This window comes from Diospyros lotus, chromosome 14 (assembly GCF_014633365.1).
Source record: "Diospyros lotus cultivar Yz01 chromosome 14, ASM1463336v1, whole genome shotgun sequence".
In the NCBI taxonomy this organism is placed as follows: domain Eukaryota; kingdom Viridiplantae; phylum Streptophyta; class Magnoliopsida; order Ericales; family Ebenaceae; genus Diospyros; species Diospyros lotus.
In genome coordinates, this window is record NC_068351.1 from 6,565,419 (window position 1) to 6,588,347 (window position 22,929).

The 22,929-nt window shown below is 36.5% G+C and overlaps 1 protein-coding gene across 4 annotated transcripts; it reads right to left on the reverse strand.

The window, feature by feature from the left end:
* Positions 1 to 855: 855 nt before the first annotated feature.
* LOC127789981 (uncharacterized) lies at positions 856 to 18,718 on the reverse strand. 4 transcript variants are annotated; one of them, XM_052319141.1, is made up of 11 exons: positions 18,500 to 18,718; positions 15,956 to 16,612; positions 7,145 to 7,322; positions 6,828 to 7,053; positions 6,460 to 6,599; positions 6,065 to 6,354; positions 5,777 to 5,989; positions 5,210 to 5,686; positions 3,483 to 4,145; positions 1,800 to 2,333; positions 856 to 1,341 (listed from the first exon to the last, which is right to left on the reverse strand). In XM_052319141.1, exons 2-11 carry the CDS (start codon positions 16,235 to 16,237, stop codon positions 1,114 to 1,116), a joined length of 3,231 nt encoding a protein of 1,076 aa, XP_052175101.1. In that variant the 5' UTR covers positions 16,238 to 16,612; positions 18,500 to 18,718; the 3' UTR covers positions 856 to 1,113. The 4 variants fall into 4 exon arrangements, with proteins under 4 accessions (XP_052175101.1, XP_052175099.1, XP_052175102.1 ...); XM_052319139.1 differs by having other exon boundaries at positions 6,828 to 7,056; positions 18,500 to 18,717; XM_052319142.1 differs by having other exon boundaries at positions 856 to 1,338; positions 18,500 to 18,715.
* Positions 18,719 to 22,929: the final 4,211 nt, after the last annotated feature.

The window sequence follows — 22,929 nt, forward strand, 5'->3', positions numbered from 1 at the left end:
GTTATAGTTTAGATCACTGTTATATCATCTTTTGACCGATTTATGTCCCTCTCTCTTATTACTCCACTAATTAAATTTTAAGATCATCTTCCTCTTCCTGTACTGCTCTTTTGGATTTCTAGAAGTCACATTGGAAAAGAAAAAACTACCAAAATGGTTCATATATAATTGTAGACCTTCCTTTCCTGGTGTGTCCCACACGCTTCCGCTTATGGCTAAGATCGATGGATGATTGGCTTGATTTCTCCGCGGGTTTCTTAAATTAAAATAGGTTAATCTAAACCTGACGTGTACATGCTTAATTCCTCCTCTTACTCATTAAATTAAATTTAATAACACTCTAAACCTAAAATTCTATAACCCTAAACCTAATTACGTGTTAAATTTCTCCTCTTATACTCGAGTTCCATCCACGACACATTTGCTTTATATTTAAACTAAAATAACCTAATGCTGCAAGACAACCAACTAAACTCTTACAGGTAAGAGTGGAGAGGCCGCTCATAGAAAGCAAAACTCGGAACATATACGCATTTTTACAGATACTTAAAACTCTCGTGATTTGAATGACCGCCATGTTTGGTTCTGTCCCGTTTCAGCTATAAAACTTGGGACATGATGTAAAAGACATACCCCTACATGCACAAAGGACGCGTCTTCACAATCTTCCCACAGGTCAGGACAAGCAAACAGCCATGCTTACCTCATATTTGGTCTAAATCAGCAAGATTGAAGAGCTGCAAAATGCTTTCACTATCTAAACAGGACACTAAAATGGCTAACAAATTATCAATTCAAATTCATATGTTCCGGGAACAACACCCCCCCCCCCCCCCCCCCCAAAAAAAAAAAAGGAAAGAAAGAAAAACAGACCCTTTAATTCCATGAATCCTGGTTGAAGATAAACATGTAATTAACTTCCACGAAAAAAGGCAAAGAAGATGAATCTACTAGCTTGTAAATCCTAAGGAGCATAATGTACAATAAAGCTGTACAACCAATTTACAGAAACACTAACGGAGAGAGGGAAAAAAAAAAAAAAAAGAAGGGGGAAAATGACCCGAAACACAACGGACCCAACTAATACCAGTCATATGATGTCGGATTACATTTCTATGACTGGTTTTTAACAATCTTCACAGTGCTATAGAAACGCTTAAGATCTTTCATGGCCCTTTCCTCAATCTGAATAGAGCGGATGGATGAGGGTACCTCGATCTCCGGTTTGAACCAGCGATTCAAACCAGCTGAATCAGATGGGGAACCTTGACCAGTAGCAACAGAAAATCCAGTTGTCCTTGCCTTTGGACTGTGGGAGAGACTGTGGTGTTGTTTTCCCTGCTTTGGGACAAAATAAGACAGGAAACATGCAAGAGAACTGAGTTCTGATGGATGAAAGGAAAATGAAAAGATAAATACTTCAAATTGTGCAATTTAAGTTGAAGGCACAGAAACTGCTCCAGTTTGAGTTAAACTTTCAGTAAGGCACTATGATATTTGAAATATCAGCATACGATAAACCGGTGATTGATACATTGCGTTACCACCTATGCCCAAAATTAGATAATCCAAGCAAAATAATATGGCATAAATGTATATCGATCAAATTACTGATTTTTTATTTTCTTATGATCTTTCAAGTATTAGAGGGTCTCCTAAACTCTGATATGTTCATTCTTGTACTTCATGCTAGTTAACTTATTATACAACACCAAGTACATTACATAGGGCGTTGTACAAGGACAAGCAGATTGAGAAAAGAGAGGAGAAGAGAGGAGAGAGGAAAGGACCTGTCATACCTGTTGCATTTGGATGTCCCTGAGTGAGGGACGAGAAAGAGGTGGAGTCCCTGAAGCAGTCCAAGGGGGAGTACTTCTCTCTCCATCAGATGCCTGTGCTGTCCGAGCTGAGATAACAGGAGCTGAGATAACAGGTATTGGGTTGGAAGGCAAAAATGAACTCAAACGAATCTTCCCACCACTTTTACAATCAGAAAGATCTTCCACCTGGTCTTTGCTCCTGGTGGGTTGGGTCTCCTTTGTTTTGCTCTGCTCATCTTGGATCTCACGGATAGAGCTGTATCCCTTCGCAATTCTAGCACCACCCCAAGCAGGCCCCTCACACTTGGGCATTGGTGGTGGTGCAGCATCCTTTTTGGGAATGTCATCAAGAGCACCACTCAGGAACATGGAAAGGCCACCTTTCTTCTTCTTCTTCTTGGATGCTGTCATCAATGCATTATTCCTTGGGATGTCATCAACTCCTTTTTTAATGCATAACATACCCGCTTCAGATGCTTGTTTGGAAACTACTTCAAATTCTGCCTCTTCTTCCTATCAAATACACAATTCATCAAGTAAAAATACAACAAACAAATTACTGAAATGTCTAGGACATACAATATCATGAATTAGAGGTAGGACACAACCTTCTATATGTGACTAGGCAGAACCTTAAACATAGTAATTGCAACATCATGACTCAACTAAGTCTTTTCCCAACTAATTGGTGTGGGCTAGATCTTTTTTCTCCTTACCACTATCAAGGGCCATATTTCCATTCATACCATATCATATCAGATTTAAAAGAAGAACGAATACAAAAACTAGGCTTGAGTAAAATGTTCACCATTCAATACCTAAAAACTCAAAACAAGGGATATTGGCTGTCTACCCATGACAATAGCAGAGATTGCATGAGACAACCACGAAATATAAGCAGTCAGTTAACATACCATAAATTTTAGAAATCCTCATATTTGCCAGGTTATTTCATACTTGAAATTTTTGGTAGTTCAAAACTTAAAAATTTCTAATAATTCAATTCTGGCCACAACATGACTTCATCATATAACTCTCAAGAACTGAATTGTTACTGCATAAGAATCCTTGAGAAAAGTTGACTTCTACTTGAAACTGAAATTTAATTTCTAGTTTTTTGATCCTCATATCAGCAAAAGACTATAGGGTCTTAGTATCAAAAGAAGTGCATATCATAGGAAACGGGTCATGACAGGCATAGCAATAAGGTGCAACCTGGCTGAAGTTAAGAAAACGAAAGGTTACCCCCCATTATCCCAAACATATGACCAACTATAGTTTATGCATAAGACCACCTTTCAAAAATTCGCCTTAGGGATGTCATTTAGTATTTTCATAGTAAATACATTTCCAGGCCTAACTAAATGCATGTGGAATAACATATGCCTGCACAACGTACTGTTCCACATGTCCATGCAATTTTCTGAAGCTGGAAAAATTTTGAAATCCTCTGTGATCCAATTCAGGATCAAGGCATTCGGAAATCTAAGATCAGGGTCAGGAAGGGTTTCCCATCCTAAACCAACTCATAACCATCCCTAAAGCCCTTTCCACAAATATTCTACTAAAACTTAATAAAAAAGATTGGTTTTGCAGATACATAAGGAACAATAAGATATCATTTAAGAAATCAGTGATCAAAATGAATTAGTGGAATCTAACCTTATGCTTGACTTGGGATATTTCAACATCCAAGAAACCTTTTATGGGATCTGGTTCAATATTCACACCTGAATTATCAGACTCAGTCACTGCTTGTGCTGTCGTTTGCTTACTTTTTCTCCTCAGTTTTTTTGCTACCTCTGTCTTTTTACTTCCTTTTCCATCTACCAATACTGAAGCAGATACTTTAGCCTGCTGTGCCTCAACTGGAACACCAAACTCAGCAAGGGAATTCTCCAGAACTGCTTTTGACCGGAGCTTTGCAACCTGCTGGTCATCAAGAATGTGTCCCTTTGAATGCTTTTGTTCAAGCATCTCAATCTGCTGCAGTTTTTTCTTCAATGCCCGGATTTGTTTGTTAATGACTTGATTAGCATCATTGCCTTGTAGAAAGCAATCTAACCTATGGTCTATTTTCTCTGAAGTTATATTTGTTATGTGGTTGTCACGAGTCCGAAGTAATTCGCTATCACTATCCTCTTCCTCACTATTAATAATAACAGGAAAAGTAGCCGTTGGAGTTGGAAGCTGACGATAACTCCAGGATTCAGATGACCTAGTATCCAATGATTTCTCAAGATTTGCTAAAATATCAAGTGAAGCACCAGCAATGGCATAAGGTGAGAGTGTAAGAATATAGTCAATGTTCCGAATGGCGATGTCCTGCAGCCAGTTTTCAATATGGTTATACAATATAACAGGTTCAGAAAATAATGTTCGAATCAAGAAATAGACATGGAAATTATCAAACAATTAACTAAAAAGCAAATGAAATGAAAAAATGTACAAAATCATTCAATTTCTATGGAAAAAATTACAAACTAACTCTCTAGAGATCACAGGCAATTGTTGAGGACACACTCCAGAAATAGCTATATTACATGACAATTGTTGGTGTTGCGAGTGAAGTGTGGATGAACTCTTGCTTGTTTTGGTGCATTATCTTATTTATGCTCCTCCTCTCAACATATTACCATGCTCTTTTTTTCCTTCCTTCCATCCAATTTGGCACAAATCCAGAGGTACAGAACTGGCACTCCATAAACTAAGTTTTAATACCCTACAGCCAAAGTAATTCATGATATTAATTTTGTACATACGTTATAACACACAATAGAGCTCAAATAATATGGTGGTGTAGGCATATACTGCACACTAGTGACCAACAACTATTAATGGCATAAGTTTCCAGCCAAACATCATCCAGGCCTTACATTTGTAGTCTGACTGAAAATGAGTGCTGAGCGCTGTCCCTTTCAAGAAACTGGGCCACCGGAACACTGCTCAACTGTTTAGATCGTCAATAGTACCAAAATTCCAAACAACATTTCACAAATTCAGAAAAGAATTGCATACCGCCCATGATATGCATAAATGACTTTTCTGGCAGCATATTAAATAAGACAGATTTAAAGAAAATTTGAATACAGGCCATGGAGTGCAATCACATACACAATTCTGCTAATTAGAGAGATGTATGCACATGCATTAATGCAAATACATTTACATTTCGCATTTAAAGAGTTGAGCAGGGTTGGAGCATCTGAAAGTTTGAAAAATAGGCTCACTGGTCTGCCAATTACTGCAGGTAATAGCATAATGTTCTAAAGATTTCTTCTTCTTTTCTTGTTTCTTTGTCTTCTTTACATTTTTCCAATTAACAGGTGTTGAACTTCTTAAAGCAAGTGTGCATAATTTGAGGAAATGAAACAGCAATGGGAAAATACCTCACAGTGCTTCCTCAGATCATCGGCTCCAAGTGATTCTGCAATTTCAAGAACCTGTATGGCATTCCTTGGCTCCACCAAAGACTCTGCTGCCACTTTCTCACAGAGGCTTTTTAAGCTTGGTATGGGCCTGTTTACTGTATCATCTTTTTCTGTGGTGAATAAGATTTTATCAGACTCCGTATCATTGAACATAAAATCTTCATCTAACTCATCCACTTCACCCTTGACCTTCTGAGGATTTTTGACATTACTAGGGTAGACAGGATGATAGAGGGAACCAATAATTAAAAGATGAGTCTCTCCCACGGATATAGAAGTAGCCCTCTTTACACCATGCAAACGAGTAGCAACAGGTGGGTCCTCCTTTACTTTCTTCCCATCCCAAGTGTAAACATCACCTGTAGCTGTAACAGCGGCAGTCCAGTATTTCCCAGCAGAAACACTCACTATTGTTCTGCCACACAGTGAATGTAGCTACAAAAAAGTAAATCATAGTTGTGAATATTCAATGTTTCTAGGTGCACATACAACTCCAAAAGGAACCAATATCACTTTAAAGAAAACCTGTTGGCATCGTAGATCAGGATTGGAGGACATCCAATAAAACAAAGCACCATCATCTGTTAGAGCCAAGCTATGTACCATCCCTGCAGCTACAGAAACCACATGAAGCCGTTCCTTGCGATGAAACTTCAACAGATTGCTTCCATATTTTTTCAAGTTTCTGGAAATGATTACGCGCCTTGGGGTAACAAGCTTGTGACCCCAAGTAAAAACCTGCTAGTCACAGATAACTAGCATTACAAAGTGGCAAAAGTAGCACTAATACTACAAGTAACCACTATCATGTACCTCTCCATCAGCTCCTAAGACAATCGTGTGATATTTTGCTGCTGCTACTCCAACAAAAACCTTGCCTTTCAAGTACTCAACCACTCTTGGAGTATAATTTGAAGCAGAGTTTGAGGTGCCATAACCAAGCTGACCCTCTTTGTTACATCCCCATGTGAAAACCTCACCAGACTCTGACACTACAGCAGTATGTTTGTTTGCTGCAGCAACTGAAACTATTTTCGACCTCAGTGAATTCACTCTCCGAGGTGTGGGTTGTGTATCCACAGAAGTATAGCCTAGTTGACCCTCTGTACAATATCAACATATGAAGACAGTACTATTTTTTTTATCAAAAGAATGAGTCAATGCTTCAAATATATATGCCACAATTATGTATCATCAAATACTTTTACCTCTATTAGAACCCCAAGTGAATACTTCACCACCCTCTGTTGCAACAACAGTGTGATGTTTGGCTGCTGCAATAGCCTTAACTTGGCGAGCCCCTAAACCAGAAGTCACCAATCGAGGAGTGATAACTGCAGCTTGACCACTGCAACAAAATGCCATGAATAGCTTTTGATTATGATCTTCAAATTATTCCCAACCAGAGTTTACCCAAATTTATAACTGCTTGGAAGTTGCAAAGTGAATGAAATGTAATTTAAGAATCATAGATGAAACTAAAAATTCCCCACTTAATCAGATTAAGGCTCGGTGGTGCTGTTGTAAATGAAACTTAAATTTAATAAGCAGATATTAGCTAGAAAAGATCCTTCACCTATGGATATCAAAGTCAGGGTGCCCAAGGCGTCCACCCCGTCCAAAACCCCATGTGTAGACTTCTCCACAAGCGCTAACAGCTACACTATGGAACTTTGCTGCAGAAATTAATTTGATGAATGAACCTTGGAGTGAATCCACTCGACAAGGTAACTTCTGAATATGTGCATTTCCAGTTCCAAGTTGATAGTTCACACCACTTCCCCAACTAAACACCTCGGTAGCTACTAAATAAACAAAAACACAACCAGGTAACTACAAATAGTTATGTGCAGTTTTGATAGCCATTATCATGGCAAAAACAGTGGAGTATACCTGAATTATCGCCTTTGCCCACAGCCTGCAAGACAGGCCCTGAGAGGAGATCAACAGGTATTCGGAATTTAGAGTCCTCCAATGTAGTTGAAGCACCAGCGTGCAGGAGGATACTTGCCACTGCAAGATGACCAAAATGCAGAGCACGGTGAAGGCTACTCCATCCCGATTCCCCATCCTGACATAAATAAATGATGATCATTTGAAGAGAAATTTAACTGATTTTCAACTTAGCCTGGACAAAATCCCACAATCAATCATAAGCCAGTCATCACCTTAACCTCCAAGGAAAGAATACATAATGTCAGTTTGCATTTGCACAACTAATTTTTTTCCATTATCCATTACTGGTTCCCCTTTAAAGTATTTCTCTCTATTTCTCTTTCCTATTCGCACTACTTGTGAAGTTGCAGGAGTCTAGAAGATCCAGGTGCAATCCTCTCCAAGAGTCAATCCCTAGCCTAGAGGATAGAAGGTAGACTCAAATAGCAAATACAACCTATGGTTAAAACCTTTACAAACATGAGTTATGGTGTGTGATTAATAGTGGCTTGAACAAACTCCCAGTTCTCATCCACAGAGAACTACAATTTCCAATAGCAAACCTATATTTACCTTGAATAGTGAAACAAAATTGCATGAAAACAACATGTACAAAATTGAACAAATAAATTAGCATTAACAAAAAGTTCCTTCTTTTATTTCAAATTATTAGCGAAACATGAGGGACCCAAAAGTCATTTTCCTTCAACTAGAGAGACCCAAGAATTCAGCAAGTGTGGGAGCACAAAGAGTGGTGAAATAACCTTAAAGAAGTTCTATAGGCAGGGTATGATCCTATGAAATAGATACATCATATTAGGAAAATTGGCAGAGTGATTGAATACACTGTTAAATTTCTTCTAAAGGTAGTTGTAGGACACCGAATTCAGATCTATTTATTAGGGGAATGCAATCTTAACTGCTGGGATGCCCCTGAGGGGCATGAGCAAATGCAGAATATCACAGAATTTCAAGGAAAATGTATATTTGAAACCCAAAAAAGAATAACAAAATGAAAGAAAAGAGTTTTTCTTTTTTGTTTTTGTTTCTAATTGAAAGATTATGTTATTTTGAAAAAAAAAGTTCTAAACACTCAGTCTCCAGAAAGAAACGATCATGACCATACCACAATAGAACTATATCTCTCAAGTTATCATGATTTTAAAGATTATGTAGCCTTCCAACTAAACCAATTAAAATTGTAAGCCATATTTCTCTCTACTGAGCAGGACTTCTGAAGAACAATTCTGGTTTACTTTAAAAGAGAAAGGCCGCAAGAACTTAAAAGGTATTAGCTGTTCTGAATACACAGAAATTATTTGGGCCAGTATGTAATTTTCAAAATTATTAAAACTAGACCTAGCTGACCCCACCTAGTGAGACAAAGGCTTATGATTGTTGTTGTTAAAAACTGGGAAAGTTGGCAGTACAAATGAAATCAGCAGCTGTTGCATCCCTAACAGACAGTTCCAGTTGAAGTTGATCCTAGACAACATTATCTAACTACATTTTGCAAAAGGAAAAAAAAATAAAAACAAAAACGTAGATAATGAGTATGTCCTCTTCATTATGCAAAATTTATCAAAAAGGGGTATAACTAGATGTTATCAATTTTACAGAAGAATTGGCACCGAATCTACCTGGCATCAACAACTTAGACTGAATGGATTAAAAAGAAAATTAAATGATGAGGAGCACTTCTTGTTTATCCCACTGTAGTCAAAGACGCTTGGCTTGCCTAGGCGCTCGAGCAATGCAAGGTGCTGGGAAAGCGCCTTGCCTACTGCTAGGCGAGGCCCCTTCACTCAGGCACCACCTAGGCAATTGCCACAGGCACTCGCCTAAGGCCCTAAAGAAGCAAATCTGAAAAAAGAACGAGGGAAACTGAAGAGTTACATGCAGAAGGTTTAAGGCATGCGAATGGTCTCCATGTAATAGGATTATAGAAGAGAAATAATGATGAAAACGAAAAAACAAAAGAACAACAAATAGACTGGCTTCTTTGTTGTTCACCTAGCTGATCATCAAATCCCACAAGGCGAGTTCCTCCATTTTGTTGATTTCCAGTAGGTTTAATTGACCTAATAGGGTAATAATACCATAGTGATGCGGTCACCAATCAAGACCCGGCCCAAAGCTGACTCTCGACCACGCCGGAACAATATTTTAATACTTCTTAAGTTTTTAGAATTCTACTTGATTTAGAATTCAATTTCATATTTCTACTTGATTTAGGATTCTACTTCATGTTGGATTAAGATTTATTTCTATTAGGATTCTAGTTGGATTTTGTTTTCCAAATATTAGATGGATTTGGATTAGCCAAATACTATAAATATGCCTAGGATCTAGAGTTTGTAATCAAGTTTTTCTTAATCAAATTTCAGCAACCTATTTAGGTTTTCTTAGCAAAACAGTCTTGTTTTTGCGTCTTCTTGAAAGCCAAGCTTCGGCCATTGAAGTTTGCTCTTTCAAGTGTTTATTTTGGTGTGTTTTCTTCACACTCGCGCTACACGCTGCGTCAGGTGGTATCAGAGCGGTTAATCAACCAATCAGATGGCCAATCTTGAAGGTAACGGTAGCAACCAGCCTCGTGACGGTGATCAGGGGTTGTCCGCAGTTTGGAGAGCAATTGAAGAACAGCGGGAAGTAACTCGTACTATCCAGCAGCAATTGGAGCAACATAGCAACCAATTGGGCACCTTACTACGAGTTGATGATGACAGGAACCTGAATAATGGGGTGAATCAAGCCGGAGCGGGAAGACCACCTATTAATCATGTCCTTGTTAATCCTAGAAGACCAGTGATTGAAGATAGCGATGAAGAGGATGATTTTGGTCGAGCAATAGCTAACCCTGGTGGTAGAGGGGTTAGGAGGAATGCGCATCAGCACAACCACTGGAGCAACGATGAGTATAAACTAAAAGTTGATATTCCCACCTTTAGTGGAGATCTTGATATTGAGGGGTTCCTGGATTGGATCACTGAGGTTGACCGTTTTTTCGAATACATGGAGATCCCAGATGAACGACAAGTAAAGTTAGTGGCTTACAGGTTGAAGGGCGGTGCATCTGTTTGGTGGGAGCGATTAAGAGAAACGAGATTGAGGGAAGGCCGACAGCCAGTTCAAACATGGAGACGAATGAAGCAATTGTTAAGAGGTAGGTTTTTGCCCCCTGACTATGAACAATATATGTTTGAAGCTTATCAAAGATGTGCACAGGGAATGAAGAGTGTGAATGAATATACCTCTGAGTTTTTACGATTAGCGGAGAGAAACCAATTGTCAGAAAGTGACAATCAACAAGCAGCTCGTTACTTGAATGGATTGAAGCCTGCTATTCGTGATAAAATTGGAGTTCAGATGGTTCTAAGTGTGCAAGAAGCAAGGAACTTATCTTTAAAGGCTGAGTTAATGTTGAGTGAGAGATCTCGTAATGACACCTATCGTCGGTATAATAGGAATGAAAATACAACCAGCTTTTGATAAAGGCAAGTCGGTTCAAGGAGCGCAACCCTCCAATCCACCCCATACAGTCAACCCTAATAAGGCTACAACGGGGGGAAACATTCGAGGTACTACTTCTAATCTTCCAAAATCCCCTAATCCTTATGCAAAGCCTATTCTTTTAAAATGTTTCAAGTGCAATGAGGTTGGGCATCGATCTAGTGATTGTCCAAGGAGGAAAACAGTTAACATTGTTGAAAAGGAAGAGGAAGATGTTGCTGAAGAGGAAGTATATTGCGGGCCTGATGGGGAGGATGATGAAGAAGATTATGAACATGGACAATATACCTGTGTAGTGAGGAAGTTAATGCTATCTCAAAAGAATGAAGATACTACTCAACGGCATGAGCTTTTTCGCACGAGGTGTACGGTGAAAGGAAAAATCTTTGAGTTGATTATTGATAGTGGAAGTCAGGAGAACATCATAGGAAGAGACGTGGTGGCAAAGATGTAGTTAACTCCTGAAAAACATCCAAGCCCTTACATGATTGGATGGATCAAAGAAGTTGGTGGCATACATGTGAATGAACGTTGCAGGGTGCCTTTCTCTATCGGTAAGTACTCCGACGAAGTCTATTGTGATATTGTTGATATGGATGCTTGCCATATTTTATTTGGGAGGCCTTGGCAATTTGATTTGGATGCTAAGCACTCGGGTAGGAAGAACACATATCAGCTTGAGAAAGAAGGTGTGCGTTATACTTTGTTACCCATAGTGGAAAAGAATCAAACCAAAGCTTCTAAAGTGGAGGGGCGAAATTTTCTTACCATTACACATAAACACACAGAGTTTGTGAGGGAGTGTAAGGATACTCGAGAGGTTCACTTATTGGTTATCAAGGGAGAGAGTGTGAGTGAGCTACTGAAGGTAAATCAAATTCCAGTGGAGGTGCAGGGATTGTTGGAGGAATTTCATGATGTGGTTCCTGAGGAGTTGCCTAATGAGCTACCTCCTATGAGAGATATTCAACACCACATTGACTTGGTTCCTGGTGCTAGCTTGCCTAACCTACCACACTACAGGATGAGTCCTAGGGAGAATGAGATTTTGCGTGAGCAGGTAGAGGAATTGTTGAGAAAAGGGCACATTCAGACTAGCATGAGTCCATGTGCAGTGCCAGCATTATTGACACCAAAGAAAGATGGGAGTTGGAGGATGTGTGTTGACAGTAGAGCCATCAACAAAATTACTATTGGGTACAAATTTCCAATTCCTAGGCTCGACGACATGCTTGATCAACTTGATGGGGCTGTGATTTTTTCCAAAATTGACCTTAGAAGTGGTTATCATCAAATTAGAATTCGACCTGGAGATGAGTGGAAGACAGCTTTCAAGACAAGAGATGGGTTGTTTGAGTGGTTAGTCATGCCCTTTGGACTAACCAATGCACCAAGCACTTTCATGAGACTAATGAACCAAGTATTACGCCATTTCATTGGTAAATTCGTTGTGGTGTATTTTGATGATATTTTGATATACATTAAGTCTATTAATGAGCATGAGGGGCATATTCGAGAGCTTGTTGTTCTTGGGCTTTGTTATAAGTAAAGAGGGTGTAAAGGTAGATGAGGAAAAAGTGCGAGCTATTAGAGAGTGGCCAACTCCTAAAAATGTCAGTGATGTGCGAAGTTTCCATGGGTTAGCAACTTTCTATAGGCGGTTTATCAAACACTTTAGTAGTATTGTGGCTCCAATTACTGAGTGTTTAAAGAAAGGAAAGTTCCATTGGGGTGAAGAACAAGAGCAAAGTTTCACCTTGATAAAAGATAAATTATGTACCGCTCCTGTCTTAGCTTTGCCAAGCTTTGACAAATTGTTTGAGGTTGAGTGTGATGCGAGTGGAGTGGGTATAGGTGCTGTGTTGTCCCAAGAGAAGAGACCAATTGCATTTTTCAGTGAGAAGTTGTGTGAAGCCAGAAGAAAGTGGTCTACTTATGATAAGGAGTTTTATACAGTAGTGAGGGCTCTTAAGATATGGGAACATTACTTGATTGCCAAAGAATTTGTTCTTTACACGGATCACCAAGCTCTTAAGTACTTGAGTAGCCAAAGGCAATTGAGGAGTGATATGCATGCTAGATGGTCTGCTTTTATTGATAAATTTCCATATAAAATTGTACATAAGTCGGGACAACATAATCGAGTGGCAGACGCTTTGAGTAAGCGTGTGGATTTGATCAAGACCCTTAGTGTTGAGATTGTTGGGTTTGAGTGCTTGAAAGAATTATATGCGACAGACGAGGATTTCAAACATGTATGGGAACAATGCATGTCTCAGCAACCATCAGGAGATTTTTATATGCATGATGGGTTTCTCATTAAGGGAAATCAGTTGTGCATCCCTTGCACATCTCTTCGTGAGAAAATTATTCGGGATTTGCATGGTGGTGGCTTAGCAAGGCATCTTGGCAGAGACAAGACTATTGAAGCTGTTATGGGAAGGTATTATTGGCCAAGAGCAAGGAGAGATGTTTCTATTATTGTGGCGAGGTGTTATATATGTCAAACAGCTAAGGGGCACTCTTCTAACGCCGGTCTTTACATGCCATTGCCTGTTCCCAATGCTATTTGGGAAGATTTGTCTATGGACTTCGTGTTGGGTCTACCGCGAACCCAACGAGGTATGGATTTTGTTTTTGTAGTGGTTGACAGGTTTTCCAAGATGGCGCACTTTCTCCCATGCAAGAAGACGGCAGATGCAGTAGCTACAGCCAAACTGTTTTTCAAGGAGATTGTTAGACTACATGGAGTCCCTAAAACTATTACTTCGGATCGTGATACAAGGTTTTTGAGTCACTTCTGGATTACCTTGTGGAGAATGTTCGATTCATCTTTGAATTTCAGTAGCACAGCACATCCCCAGACTGATGGACAAACAGAGGTGGTGAATCGTACCTTAGGAAATCTGATTCGCAGTGTTTGCAAAGACAAGCCAAGACAATGGGACCTAGTCATAGCTCAAGCAGAATTTGCCTACAACAACGCCGTACATAGCTCAACAGGAAGATCACCATTCTCTATCGTATACATGAAAGTTCCTAATCATGCATTGGATTTGGTAAAATTGCCAAAGGTACCAGGTTTTAGTGTTGCAGCCAGTGACTTAGCCGAACACGTTCAAGCAGTTCAGGAAGATGTCAGGCAAAAGTTGCACGAGGCGAATAAGAAGTACAAGGCAGCAGCTGACAAGCATAGGAAGCACAAGGTATTTGCGGTTGGAGATGAAGTCATGATATTCTTGAAAAAGGAACGGATTCCTACAGGACAACAGAACAAGCTCAAGCCAAAGAAGTATGGTCCTTACAAGATTACAAAGAAGATCAATGATAATGCTTATGTTGTGGATTTGCCAAATCATATGGGTATTTCCAAAACATTCAATGTTGCTGATCTTTCCTTGTATTTGCCGGACGTTGAGTTGTCATACCCAGATCATAATTCGAGGACGAATTCTTCTCAAGTGGAGGTGAATGATGCGGTCACCAATCAAGACCCGGCCCAAAGCTGACTCTCGACCACGCCAGAACAATATTTTAATACTTCTTAAGTTTTTAGAATTCTACTTGATTTAGGATTCAATTTCATATTTCTACTTGATTTAGGATTCTACTTCATGTTGGATTAAGATTTATTTCTATTAGGATTCTAGTTGGATTTTGTTTTCCAAATATTAGATGGATTTGGATTAGCCAAATACTATAAATATGCCTAGGATCTAGAGTTTGTAATCAAGTTTTTCTTAATCAAATTTCAGCAACCTATTTAGGTTTTCTTAGCAAAACAGTCTTGTTTTTGCGTCTTCTTGAAAGCCAAGCTTCGGCCATTGAAGTTTGCTCTTTCAAGTGTTTATTTTGGTGTGTTTTCTTCACACTCGCGCTACACGCTGCGTCACATAGACTTCAGGGAGGCAAGTTCAGCAGCAGTTGTCGGAGATCCGACAAAGCCGTCACAAGCCAGAAACCCTTGGAGCATGATGGTGCGTCACCAATCCTTCTGACAACTGGTCACCACTGCAGGCTCGCCTATGACAGGCCGCCTTCAGATGAGCATCCCTCCTTTGAACTCCAGTGGCCTTTTGCAGTTTGGTTTGGTGTCCTTCCTTCCGTGTTCTTCTTCTGCAGCTTTCTTTCTTTGAATCTTTGGTTTGGTTATTGTTTTGATTGTTACTAACTTACTATTTTATTTTATATTTTATTGTTTTGAGTCAAGAGTCTTTGAGATGGTGTATAATGTATTGGGGTTAGGGTTTTTACAGTTATTTTATTTTTCAAAATTTACTTTTCAGATTCGAAGTTCAAACTCACTGGATTTGAAGCTGTTGTATGTTTGAAATTTTTAGGTTAATTATTTTACATTTAATTTATAATATGATTTAAATCTATATTTACTAAATTATATATTTTGTGATTTAATAACTATATATTTTGTATTTGTTGGCTACTTAGCTTTGCTATAAGTATTTAAAATTGCTTTTTTTTATATAATATTGAAGATTTGTTATAATTCTAAAAATAAAAATTATATTTTGTGTGCTAATATAATATAATTTATAATGTTAGATATTATACTATTATACAGTTTGTTTGCTTGTTTTTCTATAGCCTATAATGTCACATATTATACTACTACATAACTGTGCTATACGACTGGCTTGTTTTTTTTTTATATTATACTATTAAAATTGCTTGTTTTCTATTAATGTTAGATATTTTGTCCATTAATATAGTTTGTTTGCTTGTGTTAATATAATATAATTTATAATGTTAGATGCATGTAATGATGCCCTTTGATTTAGGTAAGCAAAAGTTGTTCTTGTTCGTATTTGGATGTGTTTTAATTTGTTTTTAATGGTATTGCATGCATTATTGATTTGATTAACTTTTTCATTTTAAGGAAATGAAGATAGAGATGAAGAGTCAAGAGAAGTATAAAACTTAGAAGTTAGAGCTATAATCTCAATGATGACTATTAGGTAAGCCAAAGTTGTTCATCTTGTTTGAAGAATATTAGAAGAATTTTAATTTGACAATATTTTAGATGTTTTATTATTGTATGTATTACATGATTGTCTTTTCATATTAAATATATTTTTATTGCTTTTTTGGTGCCTAGCGCCTCAGGTGATAGAACATTCTTAGTCCTTATGGACGCCTTCCGCCTCTACCTTGGTCTATCCCATTATGTGATAAAAATTGTCCTCAATGGAAATAACAACTCAGACAGCATCATATATTGAAGTTAAGCATAGAAACACATACCCTTGCATTAGGGTCTGCACCAGCTGCAAGTAGTCTCTTAACAATCGGAATATGATTTCTCCATGTTGCAATCTGAAGAGGAGTGAGACCAAACATGTTTCTGGAATTGATATTCCCCCCATTCTTCTTCAGTAATGCCAAAGCTGAATCCACATCAGCCACAGAACCCTCTCGAACAACAAACCATAGATCTTTTTGTGCGCCACCTTGTGAAGATCTCCGAGCAGCTGTTTGTGAACTATGTTTTTGGCCTTGAGGTGAAACTACTTCCTCCGCAAACATTTTTATCTCTCTTGTAAACACGCACTCATACACATGCTATCACCAATTACTCATGACTCCAGACAACCAAAGTTGTGCTTTCACCAGGTAATGTCAGATTCTATAAAATCTAATGAAAAAGGCAATCAGAAGATATGGTGTACTGGTACTTGAAAAGAGTTAGTTGCTGTACTCTGATTCAGCAGGCTTTCTAGCTGTCCGGGCAACAAAAAGAAGGCCATTTAGAAGCAGATTACAAGATTTTTAACCCCCTATGCCACATCATCATTACCATCCTCATCGTGGACACAAGCCAGTTGAAGAAGCCATTCACAAACTCCCCATCACAGGTAATGAGCAATAGAGGAATCCCAAATCAACACTGCAAGCATATCACTGCATTTGCAATGTTCCATTGGTAAATTGTACATATTGAAAGAAGCAAAACATGAAAATAAAACAAGAAAAGAACATGAGCAAGGCAGCATAATTCAGGTTGGTGAGATTACAGCATATTAGAGACGCATGGAAGAGCACTATCATTTTGGAAACCAAAAGAGATGGAACTTTCCATCTATGGCTCCCAGGAACCCACAAAAAGAGTAAGTTTAACTGAAGTATTATCAGCTTGTATCCAATGTCATATTTTATTACTAGCAGCCATATTTTTGCTGTTTTTCCCTTTTATACAAGGGAAATGCAAAAATTCAATACGGCAGAGTAAAGGCAGTAAGACATGAACCTAGCACCACCTCCAGAGGGCCCAGATGATAGCATCCTGTATCTGTTTCTTGTTGAATAGAACAAAAATCAATTTTTTGATAAATAGAGGATGGCTAAGGTACAAACCAAAAACAAATCCCAAGGGCTCAAATTCTGGAACCCTCTATTCTTTTCTAGTTTAAAAAAAAAACAAAAATTTATAACAAATAGGTGAAAGCTATGTTGTGAGTGCTACCACAAAGGACAGACGGATAACTAAAGTTTCTAGTGCATTATGGCGTCTAAAAAATTAGAGTGACATGAATTCAAGATATTTTTCTTTACTTACATGCTTCAGTAAGCCATGCATATATAAATATAATTGAATGTGAGATACATAGATATCAAAAGTAACTGACATTTGTGATTACCTACAGCAACCTCCAGCGGGTCACTTCTAGGATTCACCATATTCAGCTTCTATAACATGTTAATTATCGCTCTCCTTCCAAGATGACAACCTTGAGTTCTCCATAGATTTGATAATCTTGCCAGTTTATATTGAGAGATATTATCATGTATCCAATGATCGCATACTATGCTCAAAAACCTACCAGTTTATTACAGCTAAAACTGGAAGAACCACTCTATTAAACATAATAAAAGGGGAAGGATGAATATTTATCTATGCTTTCACGTAAACTCAAACAGAACTGAAGTCACAAAATTAAGGGAAATTTAGGAGAAACAGAATGGGTTTTTGATAGGCTTAAGAGTAAAATTTCTACCACCAAACTTCAATATGACACACACACATATATAACAACGTTTGAACAATAAAACAGGTGTGTTATATCAAGATGGCAGGACAGGATGTGTGCAGGTAGCGCATAAGCAATTCTTAGTATCTGCCGATTAGAGCACTTTTCCAGTTGAACCGAATAGCGGCCATAAGAAACATTACCCATCGCTTAACCCAAAAAGTAAATTACAGAAATGAAACTTTTTATTAAGTTGAACCAGAATCCAATAACTGACGATTACAGAAGGCAATAACAAAGTACCCAAAAAAGGAGATGAAGATGCATTAGCCGCTACATACACGCAACACTAGAAAAACAACTAACTCCAATCCGAGATTCAATTTCCACGATCGATCCGATAAGACAATACGTACACATTGGCGAATCGTCTTGCATTGGACTTCACGTGAATGCCACTCAATGAATATACTAAATATGCATTTGAAACCCTAACCCTGATTTCACCAAATCGCCAAAATTTGATGTGTGCATTGAATCAAAATAACCAGATCAGAATCGTCGGGAATTTTGTCAGAGGCAAAAAATCGAATCATACCGCTATACGAAAGCCACGGATTTCACCAAATTGATTACTTGTAAACAGACATACACCTATGAATGAGTCTAAAAGCACACCTAACCAGCTACCAATGACGCCGGATCAAACACCAAGTTACCAAAGAGTCAAAGACTTGAAAGACATCGAAATGGAGAAGAAATTGGACGAAATCTCAATGGAACCGAAAAGAAAAGAATGCGAATAGACCATAGAAATCACCTTGGATTCGCGTTGTTTAGAGAAACTGTCGCTTGTGTGAGTCTCTCTCTCTCACCCTCCCTTTCTCTCGTCGTCTATGTATGTAATCCGTACGAGGATAGTTTCAATTGGCGTTTTAAATGGAGAGGATCGAACCAGGGAATATACCAATACACGGCACCGCATAAATGGAGAGAGAGAGCTCGGGAGACCCGAAACCATAGCAGAGGCTACTGGATCTATGCAAAGGGCAAAATGGGGATTGGAAAGTGAATTGACGATTATGGCCTTGTTACTATGAGCGGAAATAACGGTGCTGTGTGGGAATTCCCGTTCCTCACATGCGGCCGGAGCTAAGGAACTCAACTTGTCTCTCCAGCCACGATTTCTTTCAGACGTGGCATGTTTACAGCCTGCCACGTGGATGAAGCAAAATTTCCCTTTTCTATTGATTTGTTTTTTCCTCGTTACTTTTCTATTTAACGAATAATAATATAAATAAAAATAGTTATAATAAGAGGAGTGTATTCATCGTATATTATCAGGAATTAAATTGAAATATGATAAATTCTTTTCAAACTTGTGCTTTAATAAATAAATAAAACATAAAGATCTTACACGTCAAAAATAAATTACAAAATCTCTTTAAAAGTGAGAGTATATCTAATTTAAAATTTAATCTTAAAAAATATAATATGACATGCTTGTAAAAGAAAATTTACTTTTAATTAATTTTATATGTCTTAACAACTTATATTAAAAATATTTAGAAAAATATAAATAATTATATTTTAAATTTATTTCCTTATTACTTTAAAATATCGAGATAGATAATATAAATAATATGTCTGTTATTATTGATTATTGATTTTATTGGTATAAATTAAATACTATTTTGAGTGTTCTATTTTTCTTACAAAATAATTTTTTGTTTTGCAAGGGTGCAAGTTACATTTAAGATAAATATAAGGACTAAAGACAAATTTTGAATAAAATAAGACATTTCGGCGGTTATGTGGAGGTGCTCATTGATAGTTGCGAGCGAACTGTCGAGTGCCAACCTCGAACGTTTCAGACGTTAATATATTTGTGTAATTACACTGTTCTCCTAATATATTTGTGCATTCGGCACCTAAGTTTCAGGTATTGCACTAATATCCATACTTATTTGATCAATGGCATTTACACTAAGGATTTGTTTGATTCCATTTACTTGAAAAATAAAATATTTTCTAACTTTCATTGAAAGCAAAAATCATCATTCTCTTAGAATTAATTTTTCGTAAAAAATGAATCAAAACATGTTTTAATGGGTTGTGTATCATAGAATTTAATTCCATAAAAAATACAGTATATTAAATAACAAAGATGGAATTTAATTATTCGAATATGACATTTTCTATGAAATTTTTATATTATCAAACACACCCTCACATTCATTATAAATTGTATTCTGAGTATTTTAAAAATCACAAAAAAAAATCTTTTTTATTTTTAACTGATATATAATAACCTTTTTATATTATTTTGTTGTTAAGCCATCTTCGATGCATTTTCCTATCTTAATTCCTATTATTATATTATAAATAATTTACTCTCTATTTTAATTTTATCCAAAAAACTGTACATACTCCAACCACATTCTTTATTTTCTTTTTTATTTAACTTCTTATTTTATTTATTTATTAATAAATTTCAATTCTATTTATTTTACCTTATTTATAATTTTCACTACTATAAAAATTAATAATTTTCACTACACATAATCAATAGTCAAATGCACACATATACAAAATTAATAATTAAATATACAAAATAATTAGATACACAAGTAATCAATACTCAAATATACAAAATAATCAAATACATACATATACAAAATTAATAATCAAATACACAAATTAATAATTAATCAAATATACAAAAATAATCAAATAAATAAAACATTCTGAAAAAAATCACATGGCTTTTCTATTGAAACTTTTCTGTTGGAGGATAATAAACAGTGAACCTTTATGCTAGTAAATGCCGATCGTTCACCACATCGCCATTGATGGCTTTCGCCAATCGTTCTTCTATTGATCGTCGCTTCCATTGTTTAGCATATTTTCTCCAAATTTGATCTCGCCTCATCTATAATTTTTGTGGACGATCAATTTTGTCTTTGCCAAATGAAATCGGCCTTCTTGAGGAAAGATGGCAAACATGGCTAGGTAGATTTGGATCACCACTTATGACGATGGTTTTAAGCTTTGACAATTTTTCGCAAATCAATATGGCAATGGTGAGCAGCATTAGATGTAGCAATTTTTGTTTGGCTCCTTATATTTAGCTTGGCAATAAAAAATGGGAATCCTATTAGAGATGGCCTTAAACAATCTTTATTTAAATTAATTTATTACTCAAAATATCTTCACATAATTTTCTGTTTAATATTTTATTCTCTTTCTTTCTTCTCTCGCTCCTTTGCAGTTTGGGGTTGTTAATTGTAATTTAAAAATTATGAGTTTAAATTTTATTAATAGAGTTTATTTTTACCTTTTACAAACGAAATATATAAAATATATTTTAAAAATTCAAAGTTTCATAATACTAAATTACTCTACCTTTTTATATAATACAATAGATAAGATCCCATTAAACTCATGACCATTCTTAGTAAGAGACAAGAAAAAATATAATTAAGTACACCATAATAATGTTTAAAACACTCATTATTAAGAGAACTCTTTTATATAATATAAACAATATGATGCACAATTTAAATGTATATTATATAATACACGTTTTATATTCTGCATCATACCTTTTATATTATATATACCTTGAATAGCATAATTTCTTAAGTTGGAGGGTGCTTCGCCCTTTTCCCATATGTGACCAACAATTGAACAAAAATCTTATTAGAGTTGTAATTGAACAAGACGTTGACTCAGATGGTTAAACATTTACATCTATCTTTAGTTTGAATTCTATAAGGTATCTAATAAGACTAATATTGTATTTAATTATGTTGAGTTGGACAAAATCAAATATATATTTTTATATTATTCTAAATAAATTATCAAAAAATAGTTGAACTTTAAACTTAACTTTTAATCTCCTTAATATAATTTTCAATAGTAATCTTTACTATAAATTGATTTCTGTTATCCTTATATTTACAATTAACAAAGTTGATCTGCGTTTGTGTTTGTGTCCGACATGGACTAACATGATAACAAGAGAAGGTGATGTATGACCTCCATCACTCTCATGGGGCCCACACCCCTTCTTTTAAATTATTCACATTAAATAATTATTATGTTATTTGATGCAAGTAATATAATAATTATATTATAATTATTTTTATTTTAATTAGTTGACGAGATGAAAAAACCTACATAATTTGAGATGATAGGTAAAAGTTTTTGTGATTCTTTTGTCATCTATGTAACCTTTGACCTCCTAGATGATAAGTTATTGTCACTTAATGAACAAGCAGCCAACCAACATGAGTTGTGACGTGAACCATTAACGATAAATATAACGATACAATTTAAAATTGAAATTAAATATTTTAATTAATAAAATCAAAAGTTGGGTATAAGATTAAAAGTAAATTGAAAGTTAATTGGATACTTTTTAGAGAACTTTCCGTGTTATTTTAAGTGGCATTGCTAATCTATTTTCATATTAATAACAATTTAGAGCCACCAATTTACTTTTAAGTGTACATTATATAAACTTATTGAATATGCACAATACATATTTGGTTTTTAGAAAAAGGATAACAATAAGCATTAATACAAGGAACATTGTAAGCAACTGGAGGGAGGGAGGGAGAACATGGGGCGCGTTTGGCTATATTTGTCCCAAGTTAAAAAGTTGGAGAGAGTAGGTGGCTCTTCACATGCATCCAAAGTCAATTATTCCTCGATGGCAGCCAAAAGTCCCAGTTTTGGCTTCTTTGCCAAACAAATCTTTAGAGGTCAGGCTTCCAGCTTGACACAGCATGTGATGTGGAACAAATTAAGTGGTGGCAACAGAAATCCGTCACGTTAGGCATGCATAAAGCTAGGGACAATCTGTGGGAAGGGATTAATTTGTGATATAAATATATTGGCAATTTGATATTTCTTGGCATCTGCTTTATTGAAGCCACCAGCGTCGTTCAATGTCATTTGGTTTACCATTGATCAATTCCTTCTTTCTTTCTTTCTTTCTAGTCGCTCAACCATATGTTATCATACATACTGCATACCCTCTCCTCTTTATAAGTGGATATTTGTCCTAACCACAAAACATGTGGTACCATTTCCAATCCAATTTGGTTGCGTACAAGTCTCCAGACACCCACATGGACTCCAGCACGCTTCAACTGCTTGTACACAAACTTGTCCCGCACGATCTCTCAACAATCCAAGGTCATTTGACTATGGATATACGTACGTATATTGTTTTTCATTATT

Excerpts from the sequence above, each read along its gene's own strand:
- LOC127789981 (XM_052319139.1), bottom strand. The coding sequence starts at position 16,237 with ATGTTTGCGGAGGAAGTAGTTTCACCTCAAGGCCAAAAACATAGTTCA. Across the intron at positions 6,600-6,827 it reads CCTGACTTTGATATCCATAG|TGGTCAAGCTGCAGTTATCA; the intron begins GTGAAGGATCTT and ends ATTTTGTTGCAG. Across the intron at positions 4,146-5,209 it reads ATCTGAGGAAGCACTGTGAG|GACATCGCCATTCGGAACAT; the intron begins GTATTTTCCCAT and ends AACTGGCTGCAG.